Below are 13,071 nucleotides of genomic sequence, written 5' to 3' on the forward strand. Positions count from 1 at the left end.
AGCTAGAATTTCTAATATAGGATTATTTCAAATTTTTGCATGTTGGTGCAAAAGTATAGATTGAAAAAACAATATTTTTATGTGAATATGATAGTGCCACAAAGTGAACTTTTGATTTGGGAAGGAAAAACATCAAGAAAAAATATTAAAAATAATTAAATTAACAAATAACTTAGATATAGCTAGAATTTCTAATATAGGATTATTTCAAATTCTTGCATGTTGGTGCAAAAGTATAGATTGAAAAAACAATATTTTTATGTGAATATGATAGTGCCACAAAGTGAACTTTTGATTTGGGAAGAATATTTTCAGAAAGTAAAATTTTGATTTGGGAAGGATATTTTCACAAAGTAAAGTTTTCATTTGGGAAGGATTTTTGGGCTTCGTCCAAAAACAACACAAAAAGTCCAAAATTAATGAAATAGGTGTTACATGTAGGTCTTCATGGAAAAGAGATACTTTGTACATCCACATCTTTGCCAAGTAGAGTGATAGACTATTTCCTAGTGGCACCACCAAAGTTATTGGTTGCCATTTGAAATCCTCACTCTGATACCTATGAAGTCAAAGAAAGACACAGCAAAATAGTAAGACATTAACAAAATTGAATGAAACTAAGAACAAGCAAATAAAAGGTGTGAAAGGAGATTATTGTTTGGAAAATTTAAGAGCATCACAACAATAGTAATCCAATGAGGAATGCTTGTCGAAGAGAGAATGGAATGGCTCATGGTGGCGAAAGTAGAGGAATGCTTGTTGAATAGAGAATGGCACTTGGGAACAAGAGAAAGTGGATGGTTGTTTTGGGTCACCACACTGGAAGGTTTCAAAATGGAGCTTTGTTTTGATTTTGGGTCCACATCTCTTGATAGGACAAGCTAATCATAAAAGAATTTTAAAAAAAATCTTCTCATTAATGCCACACGTGTGTAGCAACATAAAGTACTATTTTCTTTTTCATATTTTTGCCTTTTTTTGTGAAATTTCTACGTTATGTTGGCCTTCTCCTCATTGGTTGAGAGACATTTTTCCCAAAACCTAAAAGGCCCCAAAATGAGCTTCCTTTTTTTCTCATGCATGAGTTGTGGGACTCACCTCTAGATTCTCTTGTGGTTTTGCACTCATTTGGGGAGAATACAGTCTGGGTTCCCATAATATGAGTGTAACCAATTGCCATTCTTCTATTTTCTTGCCGGATTGTTGCATTTTTCAATCTGTTACTACAAAGCCATATTGTGAGCCTCTTCCCCTTCCTTCCAATGCATTTCCTTCTCCCTCAATCATGTGGTGCCTCTGAAATGGGATCTTGGATAGGGTCTTTGGATTGCGTTATCGTGTATACATAAATCTTCTTGAGATTCTTGTGCAATACTTATTCCTTCATGGTGCATGTTAAGAAATCACATTGTTGTATATTCTTCAGATAGATTGTGAATGATAGAACACTAAGCATCTATATATTAGTTACAAATACAATGAATATGAATATTGCAAAATCCTCTCTTACACAACATCTGTGCTTAACTTGTAAATGTCTTCCTCATATTTCTATTAGAGAACTCAAGGGTACAACACCCAATAGTTGGCATCCCTTGCCATATGAAACTAACTAACTCTAGCTATAACAAAATATAAAATATTCATACGATTATTTGTATAATGGATATTTACCCATGTATCACCCACATAGATCATAAACCACTATCTCAATGATGCAAGCCACAAAAGGATCTTCAATCAACACCATGAGTGCACACAAAAAAGTGTATTGAGTATATTTAAGTGCATGTAATTGAGTTGAGTGTAAATTGAATGGACATTAAGACTCAATGGTAAGATGAAAAGGAAAAATACACTCTAGATTCTACTGTGACCATTGTTCCAAGGAAATGTGAGTACAAAGCAATGAGCAATCATACATTAGCTGAAATAACTCATTGTTGTTGTTGAGAGGAGATCCAGCATACCCTCCCACATGCCCTCACCTCAATGCAACTAGGCCTACAACTCGAACACCAACATTGGCATCCTATGCGACAAAACAAGAACCCCTCACTTCTACCACCTCAATGTGGATATGGTGTGCATCGCCTTCGGCCTCCCCATCATTTAAAAAAAGTACTTCCAAAAGAAAAAGTTGCACGAAGCCCTCAGCCAGGTCTGCAACTATGACTGGAAGAAGAGCAAGGGATGCATTGACTTCTTCGAAATCACCAAGCCAAAGTTGGAGAAATCAGCCCGTGTGCTCCAATGGCTGACCTAGGTGTGCGTGTGCGTGTGCATGTGTGTGTGTCACGTACACATACACATGCACGTGCACACATACACACATATATGTCTTTTAAAGGAAGTACTCAACCATGTGCAATGTGAGTCTTGTTTCTGCTTGCATGGTGACTGTGAGGGCGCACTCTTGTGCTAAGAGATCTTGGAGGGTTTGAATTTGTCTGTCGGATCCCTCATGGAGTCATCTCTCTAATGCTCTCTCTCTCTCTCTCTCTCTCTCTCATATACATACTCAGGGGGTCACTCGTCATATGTAACCCTATCACATGAGTTCAACAGAAGGATATTTTTTATTTCTAAAATTTATGGAAATAAATATACATAAGGGACTATTTAAAATAGTTTTGGAAAACATTTATAGATTTCTATAAAAAAGGGGTACATTATATCAACGAAAAATTTATAGATAAGGAATTTCAAAAATAATCCTTGAATGCACATGATATAGAGGGTTTATACATAGTGACCCTCCCGCCCCCCCTGAGTATACATATTTATGTGAAGAAACCCATGACAGTGACCCATGACACTTGGGCCATAGTGCACAAATAGGTAAGTGAAATATTGCATGCCCTCATGCTAGCTCCATGTGAAATACAAGAGAACTCTGTGAGGAACTATGCAAGTACTCATTTAGTACTTGTGTTGTGCAAGTGAAATACTTTGAAAAACCCCAAACCCATGTGTGCATATTGGTAGCCCCTTTAGCCAAGCTAGGACCCCTATGTATTGTGTAACCCATAGAGATTTCAAAAACAAATACATAATTAAACCATACTATTAAGTTTTTAATAGTTTGACCCCTTTTCCCATCACTCACATAGTTAGGAATCACTCCCTCTTGTTGGCATCCCACATCAGATGAGCCCATGGAAGTTGAATTCATGGTGCCCAATGATAAGCATGAATGCATCCCAACTACGCTAGCACATGTGCAAAGATAGATGGGATATCTAGAATCCAATAAATAGTATTCACATGTAAATGTTCTTGTGTTCAAATCACCCCACCCAATGAGTGCATGTGATTATAAAAAGAGTTATCTTAACCATACATCTTATCCTTGTTGAAGTCTAAACATGAGATAGGGTGATCATCTGGGAATATGCTATCAGTTACATAATTTATTTTAACTAATAAAAACTTCAAATCAGCCCCACAATGATGAAAATAAGTTTGGATACTCCACCGATAATTACAATCATACCTATGGATAAGACATCAATTCTCTGAAGCTACAAGGTTCTCATTATTCTCATCAAATTGTCTATGCTTCTATATTGATTCTAGTTGAGACATAATCAGGACTACCCTTTATAAGATTGGAAAGAGTCAAAAATCAAACATGTACCTACTTACCGTGAAGGATTCCATATGTGATCATTCCTTTCTTTATATCACATCCTACAAAGATAGCAAATAATTCCAAACGACTTCACTAGGGACATATGTTAAAGTGCACCCATCGATACACATACATACATATCAAGCCAATTATTCTTTAGACTGAATCAATTCTAATGAGATGACATATATATACTTTCAAGAAAAATAGAGATGCACACACTAAATGGAAGAAAAGTAAAAACTAAAGTGCATTCATAATGATGTCTAGTGTGATAGCTTTAACTCTTCCAGCTCATGTTGGACATTATAGCTACAAAGGTTCTTTTAAAAGAAAAGCCTAGAAGGAGAAAAGAACATATCAACCAAAAATTGTTAACCAAAGAAAAATATTGGAATAAGAATCATCTAGACATTATGGGAGAGTTATGGTTTTTTTAACACTAGTCTAGTAGTGAGATAGGACATAAAAGTTCCCTTTTGATGTTCTATCAAAAAAATCACAACTTGATCTATATATTTTTTTTAGTATTGCCTGTCTTAGGCTTAAGTTGGACTCATAAGACTATTTCCAACAAAAATAAGGAACATAAAAAAGCATCACAGGTGATGACAAAGTGCCCACAAAGTTATACTATTAACACAATTTATCACCAAGGTGGATTAAGATAGGTTTCACAAAATATCTCAAATTTTGAAGCATCCGAAAGTGTTCTACATATAAATGTATCCATAATGTTCTACATATAAATATTTTTTGTTTGTACAACTTAGACCTCTAAAGGTTCCTATGATATCACTTAATTAGTGGACTCTTGAAATTAGCACATTATAGCATAATGAATAATAAAAAAGTTTGACATGTTCTAGAACTAATGAGTTCTCTTCATGGTTCTAGAGAAGTAAATGATTTGACTTGTTGAGTATTTTAAGAAACTTGGGGATGGCTTGGACTGATAAAACATGATTTTAAACAACACGTGAAATTGGTGATCCATGTACATTGATGTGCTTGTCCTTATCGAGTGCACAGTGTTGAAGGAATGGAATTGTGAGCTCCTTGCCTTTTTTGTTATATGTGCACTATATAGGGCCCTTAATTGGAGAAAAAGTTAGAAGGGCAATGGATTTATTGGGTGACAAAAACCAATAGCATGGTAATGCTATATTTAATAGAATGTAAGGGGGTAAGTGAAGCATAAAGAAAGACTTCCCATCCCTATACTTCATTTATGCTATACTAATCTACCTAACATGTTGATAATAATCTTTGCCTATCATAAGACAAAGGGTATTTCTATGTTTGGAACCATTTCTTTTAATTCTTAGCTTTTCAAATTGGATTTTCTTTGCAGATACAATGGTTTCTTTTACTAAGCGAAGAGATGGCTAAAAGTTATAAGGGGAAGTGGGCGAAGGCACTCAACAGGAGAGGGAGAAGGGGAGCCTTGGAGAGGGAGGTATTAGAGGGAAATCTGATAAGGGAAAATGTCACTAAGGTGTTAAAGTATAAGAGGTGGACATCCCTTACGTTTACCTCGTAAGTGGCCTAAGTTAGCCATTCTTACCTACCATACTAATTTGGATTGTGGTTTGGGGAATTAACATATGTTAACTCAACATCATTAAGGGTAAGAAAATAATTGAATTATAAGAGAAGCTTATTGAACTTGCTTCAAGAGCCATTTATGTAGCTAAGCAAATTGGCTTTGGAATATTATATGTATTCAAAGCAAGCCCCAAGGCATAGTTATGTAGGTAAGCAAATTGATTACAGAGTATGATATATATTCAAAGGATGCTCTCAAAGGAAGGCTAAGGTATAGAGTTTCTACCCGGGCGCCAAGTATGAGACCAAGGCATGGCTTTTTTGAAGGGGAACCAAGCATAGAAGCCATGAGAATGTTGGGTCCCCTTGATAATGTCGCCTAGCACATGGTTGTCCAGAAAAAGTTAGAAAAAGGTGGCAACAAAAGGTTCAAAAAATGGAATGAAATGGGCAAGGATGCTCTCAAAGGAAGCAGAAGGCATAGAGTTTATGGGGGACCAAGTATGAGACCAAGGCATGGCGTTTTTGAAAAGGGACCAAGTGCTTCTCATAGAAGCCATCAAAATGTTGGGTCCCTTTGAGTATGGCGGGCCGGGGCTTATTTGCCTAGCACATGGTTGTCCAAAAAAGGTTAGAAACATGTGGCAACAAAAGGTACAAACAATGGAATGAAATGAGCAAAAGAAAGTTACAAAGGGAATGACATGGGCATGCAAGGAAAAAAGTGAAGAAAAAAAGTGATAGCACCCATGAAACCTTCACCTTCGACTCTGCATAATCAACACTTTGTATCTCTCCTTCCATTTTGATTAGTAGCTTCCTGCTCGGGGGATTCTGGATTATTGCTTAACGCTCCGTATGTGCATCCAGAATCGCTTCTCCTGATTGATTTTTTCTCATTTTTAGTTTCATGGGCGTTGAGCTTGTCACTCATCCATTCGGCTACGTCTTTGTCTGCGATCTCAGCAGAATCTTGTGACCTGTTTTTGGCCGCGCTCGCAGGATTCAACGCCATGGACGCGCCGACCGTGGAGCAAATTACCGTGGAGCAAATTAGCATGTCATACATGGATCTCATCTCAAAACGCAGCGAGGACAAAGGATGTCTTTACGCCTGGTTGGTGGCCATGATGCGGCATTTTTGGTGTAGCACTTGCTTGACGCCGAACTCAATCTTTCTGCATATCACTGCCACGGGACTAGCTAGCGAAAGATCGTTGTGGATTTTGATGTTTCAATTCTCTTTTTCGCTCATGTCATTTATTGTTTCCTTTTGCAGCGTCTTCGCTCTTTGTTGCTGTTTCTGCTGCTATGAGACGTGCGAATGTTGCCTGGACATCCTGTATTGCTGCTGCACAGGATGAGCAAAGGGCATGCAAGGACGTCTATGCTTTTGCTTCCGATTGGAAGGAGTGTGTGTGGAAAATGTAGCAGTTGGTCCACTCATGTCAATAAGATTAGCTACATTTAGTAGAGGACTACATACGGGAAGCTGAACATGAAGAGATTCATCAGCTCTAGGGATTCACGTGTTTCTTAACATATAATAAAAAACGTGGGCTTCCCGATCTTGAGTTAAATTTCTTTGAGCACCGAGTGTGTTTGAAATTGAGTTTATTTGTTATTTCGCGGTGTACTCATCTATGTGCAGGGATGTCGTACTTGAAGTTGAGAATTGCGTTTGGCCTGAATTTTACGTCTGCATATCTTCAATGTGTGAATTCAAAGGTATCCAATATAACCTCTTCTAAACCTTGCTCTAACAGAAGCTAGCATTCCCAACCATCTCCATCAATTTCAGGATATGTGCGTTAGCACAAGAAGCCTTTTTCGAATTAGAATAATGTTAAGTCAAGCATCCGGAAGCTAGTAGGATTCAGTGTTATAAGCGGCAATTCAGTTGTAACGCGAACATCTAGTGTTTTCAAGATTGGCCTATATGTGTGTATTGATTGCGCAAAGATAAGGTAGTAGTCTCCTTCTTTCGGGTCTTCTAATTCCGACGTTCGTAAATCCAGTTTCTCAGAATCTCTTTATCTCTTGCGTGCCTTCTTGTGTGCCTAACTTGTGCTTTAGTATCCATCATGGTCTGAAATTGAACCCTGACCTGAAAGAAAGACTAGATAAAGGGTGCGTGAACGAAAAATGATACCATATAATATGCTGATATTTGACCATGGAGGATGAATTATTCCACTACTAGCCAGTACAGTGGTGATGTTGGTGGTGAAGCGTACTAGTATACACTAAACGAAGAGAAATAACATGAGTTTGCAAACCTAGAGCCTCATTAATTCGTGAAGCCCTCGTAAAACAAGTTTGTTCTTAATCCTGCGCCCATCCTGTTCTGTCATCAAGATTGGCATTTTCAAGAGTTTCCGTGCCAGTGACAATCAAAAAAGACCCATGGATCGTGCTTCTTCAACAATATGCCTCTGAAATTTTGGAATATAAGCCCTTTAACGGAGATAATGGAAGATATGTATGAAGTCGAATATCCAAGATGAGGATCTATCGAAGATCGTGACTCGAGATTACCTAAAGCTAGAAAAAGAGAAGACCAGGACCTAGAAGTAAGGGAGCGCAATGGCAGCAAACCCTGAATGCAGAACATATGAAGGTTATCGTGAAAGCTGGAGATATCCGTTAATGCAGCTACTACCTTGAAACTTAGACTCTCTGTGGCTCTTCTAAAAGTCAGTTTGTGGGATTGTTAGATGGAAAGACGCTCTCTAATAGGATACCCAGATGCTTGACTTGCGGGAGGATGCTAATTATGGGGGAATTAAGCATTCATAAGTTAGTTATATACAACTAGATAAGGTTATATGTTAGTAGCAATTGGACTAGAGATGCGAAACGATACTGCCTAAACAGCAATTTAGCCAAATCTGTTTTCAATACTGGCTTATATGTATATGTATCGATTGAGATTAATACTGGTCTCGTTCAAGGTATTCTTCCGTCAATGTCTTGCGTCATCCCTTTCTTCTCCTTTCTGTGCTTAATTTACGCTTAAGTATGCAAGGTTGTGTGAAATCGAACATGTCGCTCATCGCTAAAGCTCTTCGGCGTATTCGTTGTCGTGTTTTTTGAGTTCCCATTGGACATCAAGCAAGTGTCAGTAGTTCTCTTGACAGTTGTAAGCGAGACACCTCGACCTCCCACATTGCCTACATTCTACTTTTCTGCTGGCCATCATTTTGTAACAGTTCCTAATACTCCTTCCTAACCATTCCACTATCAATTTTCCTGCATGATGTCGAATACGATCTGCATAAACGATGCTAAAGTATTGGTGCCCAAAGACAACCTTTAATTTGATTCGGCCGATTTGTTCTGAAAAAGAAAAGGGCGTGTTCTTACTTCCATCTTACTACACATGCATGTACTTGACGTAACTAGGTTCCTTCTAGTGGGTCTTAGTATTACAATGGACAGAATTTTGGCTTTTTTTGCATAATGGATGTTCTTGAACTATCTACATGGACTGGTTGAGTGTTGAGGGCTTTTGTGTACATGCATTTCCTTTCACGTAGTGTAGGTTGTAAGTTCGTAATAAAGACTCTCACTTCATGCAAAGCCAATACTTGCTTACTAGTTTATGGTAAGGGGTTTTTGCTAGCCAGGATAATATGTGTTCTAAGTATTAGTCCGTTGTACAAGAGTTTATTTTATTTGCAAGTCCTTGCCTTTACTCTGATGAGTTTTTGTCTCCTTTGTTTATCTTCATTGCTCTTTCACTATTGGCCTCTAGTTCACACATTTCATTAATTTGGACTATTTTAAAAATCCTTCCCAAATGAAAAGTTTACTTTCTAAAATGATTATTCCCAAATCGAAAGTTCGGTTTCTGGCATGGTCCATTCCACATAGAAAGTTATTTTACTCACATCGTAATTTTCCACTACTAATTTAAAAAAAGATATTTAAATCATATCTTGTTTTACCTAAATGCAGGTATTAATAAATCTAATAAGTTAGATTAATTAAATCCATGAAAAACAATAGTAACAATCCTTCATTTATAATAAATAACAAAGTAGTAACGATTGCATGCATAATTTGCCATTCTTGTTTTTTTTATCGTTCTCCTATTATTGGTTGTTTTTTCATCCTCTGTTATTGCATGTTTTTCTCTGTTATCCTTTTGTTTCTCCTCCATTTTCTTTTCCACAAAGAATGACTTCTTCAAACTTTAACTTCGTTGTAAAGAACAATGGTACTGAAGATATGCATAAATAAGAAACCTTTAAATAGAGTAGCAGCACGAAAAACTCGCTCTTGCAGTTTCGAAGAATAGCAATAGCTATGCTTGTACTTTTATCTTATCATTGTATGAGCATTTACACTTGATGAGTTATTGTACAATAGACATCGATGCTCGAGGGCATAAGCATTTACATCCAATCACAACAAGACAAAGAAACTATAGACATGCATGATAGACACGTGCGTCTATAAGCACAGATAGAACTAATGAAAATATGAGCACGTCTATTAGCATGGTTATTAAGATGTCTATTAGTGTGGTTATTAATGCATCTAATAGTGCATCTACAATGTATATTTGACGTGTTTATAAATGTACAGTAGAGTTTAAAATTTTACTGCAGGTTGATAAATATGCATCACTGCTTTCCAAACATTGCCCATGATTACCAAAGCACATAATTTAAAAAAATATATCAATGCTATGCACATGTCACACACGATAATATGTTTTTTGCCAAATGCTCAAATACAAAAATTAAGTGAGGCAAGGAGAATGAGACAATATATAAAATAGTTTTGCCAATATGTAAGAAATTTGGATGAGACAATGATGGGCTATGGTTCGGATCTCATCCTCAATGAGATCAACCCTTGCCAAACTATCTACTTCAATATCCAAACCAATGTGGAGATCTACAAATATATTCAACCCACTATTACTTGTGCCACTGTGCTCATCGAAATCAACATCACCAATGGTAGGCTCGTCCTCATAGGTAATGGCCTGAATATCTATATATCTTATCTCATGATCCTCCTCCTCTCTCATATCACAATCATCATGACCTTCATGTCCATGATATTCCTCCATATGCTCCACATTAGTAAATATACTATACATTACTTTGGAACGTGGCGTAATAGGTATGACATGCCACCACTTCTTATTATCCACCATTGGTTGATAGACAACCTAATTCAAACACAAATACAAACATGTTATTTTTCTTGCATCGAAGGTATCAAATATTAAAAAGAGTATTTTTATATATGTGTATAGTACATGTACATATTGTTGCGGTAGTACTAGTGTGTCCTTCTTGCCTTGCCAAAACTTTATGGAATCAATAGTTACAAAGCCACTTGCATTGCATTTGATTGTTGCATTAGGGCCTCTTTCCACCACGCCCTTTAACCACTTTACATCCAAAACATACACAAAGAAGTGCCGAAAGTCAAGCTTAATAATATCTTAGATTATGCCACAATAATCACCCATGGCTCCATTGGCTCCCTCAAAGCTAGCAATGACACCACAATCTTGTGTGTTTCTCTTATCATCAATCGGTTGTGTCCAAAAATGCTTGCCCTCACACCATATAGCATTTAATATAGTACACTACACTAAGACAAAATCAATTGAATAACCAATATAAATTGATATGCAACGGAAGGGTGGAGGGTTTTCTAGTAGTCATGCCCACAAGATTAGGATCCAAGTTACGAACGTGACCTCTGTCTTCAATTTGTTGGAGTGCAGCTTGTGCATCTCGCGCTTGCTCAGAATATGTAGCAAAGATGTAGCATTGCTCCTCAGTCTTGCCTCTGTGTTGCTTGTTGGAGCATTGCATTCAAGCAATTAACTTCAGCAACAAGTAGGCGTTCATTCTCACTCATCATCCATTGATACTCAGACGTAGCATCATGCACTATGATGCTCGGAAAGGTGAGATCTTCTTGCGATGCACTTTTGTGGCACAGGCTATGGAGGGTCCTCTCTAGGGGGTTCACCTAAAAAAATTTAGTGTACGATGTGCATTCAAAAGGAGGGGTATTTTAATCCAACTTTTAGGAAAATTTTAACAGAACTACAATACCAAGAGGGGTTTTTTAATTCAATTTTTGAAAAAATTCACTTAGTTCATAAGTAAAGAGGAGTTTTTTTATTGTGGAAGATATTTTAGTTGAGGGGTTTTTTTTATACCCTTTAAACGCACGTGATATATAGGGTTTCTTAGTAGTGCACCACTCAAGGGTCCTCTACACCATCACCCCCCTCTACACCTTCATCTCCTATGACTTCACATATATTCATAAACAATTCGTCACAGAAACTACACAGACAAACAATTTGGATAATGAGTACACTATGTATGATATAACAACTATGAGCACAGATGGAACAAAATGGCATGTACTTCACTCACGTGAAGTTGGGCTTCCCACGTTAGCAGGTAGTGTTGCAACAACGAGGTAAGTGGTGGTGCCAACTGTCCTTGGTTGCATTGGCTTTTTGTTGCGTGTTCTGGAATGTTGGGAGGCAAAGTCTGAGAGTGCTCTCAACGGAAGCAAGAACAGAAGAGGGAGAGAGAGACAGACAGAGAGCCACACAAGTTTTGGTGGGTGCAGAACCACCCTAATCTTCTTTTTCATTCATAATTTATATATGTGTTTGAGTATTGTACATAACTGGGGTAAAGGCACATTGACCTTTAACCCCCACAACCTCCCACTTAAAGGACAATGTGCCTTTAAGGGAGAACAACCAGTGAGCATACTATCCAATGCCCATCAATACACGACAATACTCAAACCGCTGACTAGGTAGACTCTTCGTCAGCATATCTGCAGGGTTATCATCTGTATGAACCTTGACAAGCTCTATGCGCTTGTCCTCAAGTACCTCCCTGATGAAATGGTACCTGACCTCAATGTGTTTGGTCTTTGCATGAAAGACCGGATTCCGTGCTAGCTGAATAGCACTCATGGAATCACTATGCAATGTCGGTACACCTGTATGAATCCCCAAATCTCCCACTAGCCGATCAAGCCATATAGCCTCCTTGCAACCCTCTGTGGCTGCAACATACTCAGCCTCTGTGGTAGACAAAGCAATGCACTTCTGTGCACGAGACATCCACGACACTGCACCACCTGCAAAGGTGAACACATAACCAGAAGTGGATCTCCTACTATCCACATGCCCTGCATAGTCTGAATCTGTGTACCCAAGTACACGCATGTCTCCTTTACCAAAGCAAATGCACATCTCCTTGGTACCCTTCATGTACCTCATGATGCACTTAACTGCCTCCCAATGCCTCTTTCCTGGATTAGCCATATAGCGGCTAACAACTCCCACTGCAAATGCAATGTCTGGTCTAGTAGCTATCATAGCATACATAAGACTCCCAACTACTGATGCATAAGGAACCTTGGCCATCATGGCCTTTTCCTCATCTGATTTGGGACTATCTGTATGACTCAGTTTCACATATGGAGGCAATGGAGTACTCACTGCCTTCCCCCCCTCCATATTGAAACGTTGCAATACTTTTGTAACATACTCTTTTTGTGAAAGCCAAAGGAGTTTCCTACTCCGATCACGCGTGATGCGCATACCAAGAATATGACGTGCAAATCCCAAATCCTTCATATCAAAGGCCTCATGCAACTTGGCCTTTAATGCATCTAGCTCATAAGTATTCTTGCTAGCCAATAGCATATCATCCACATATAGTGCCAGGATTATCAGGCTACTATCCTTAGCCCTTTTAGTGTAGAGGCAGGGATCAATTTCACTCCTTCTAAAACCCTGGGACCGAATGAAAGCATCAAAATTCTGATACCATTCTCTAGGCGCTTGCTTAAGACCATAGAGACTCTTCTTTAGC

The 13,071-nt window shown here is 38.1% G+C and overlaps 1 protein-coding gene across 2 annotated transcripts; it reads left to right on the forward strand.

The window, feature by feature from the left end:
- Positions 1 to 5,879: 5,879 nt before the first annotated feature.
- On the forward strand, positions 5,880 to 6,722 carry LOC147896861 (protein CADMIUM TOLERANCE 3-like). 2 transcript variants are annotated; one of them, XM_087382077.1, is made up of 3 exons: positions 5,880 to 6,038; positions 6,185 to 6,299; positions 6,462 to 6,722. In XM_087382077.1, exons 2-3 carry the CDS (start codon positions 6,196 to 6,198, stop codon positions 6,544 to 6,546), a joined length of 189 nt encoding a protein of 62 aa, XP_087238203.1. In that variant the 5' UTR covers positions 5,880 to 6,038; positions 6,185 to 6,195; the 3' UTR covers positions 6,547 to 6,722. The 2 variants fall into 2 exon arrangements, with proteins under 2 accessions (XP_087238203.1, XP_087238204.1); XM_087382078.1 differs by having other exon boundaries at positions 5,880 to 6,008; positions 6,184 to 6,299.
- Positions 6,723 to 13,071: the final 6,349 nt, after the last annotated feature.

This window comes from Dipteris shenzhenensis, chromosome 11 (genome assembly GCF_047967505.1).
Source record: "Dipteris shenzhenensis isolate YYH24624 ecotype China chromosome 11, Dip_SZ_1.0, whole genome shotgun sequence".
Taxonomy (NCBI): domain Eukaryota; kingdom Viridiplantae; phylum Streptophyta; class Polypodiopsida; order Gleicheniales; family Dipteridaceae; genus Dipteris; species Dipteris shenzhenensis.

Excerpts from the sequence above, each read along its gene's own strand:
- LOC147896861 (XM_087382077.1), top strand. The coding sequence starts at position 6,196 with ATGGACGCGCCGACCGTGGAGCAAATTACCGTGGAGCAAATTAGCATG. Across the intron at positions 6,300-6,461 it reads AAAGGATGTCTTTACGCCTG|CGTCTTCGCTCTTTGTTGCT; the intron begins GTTGGTGGCCAT and ends TTCCTTTTGCAG.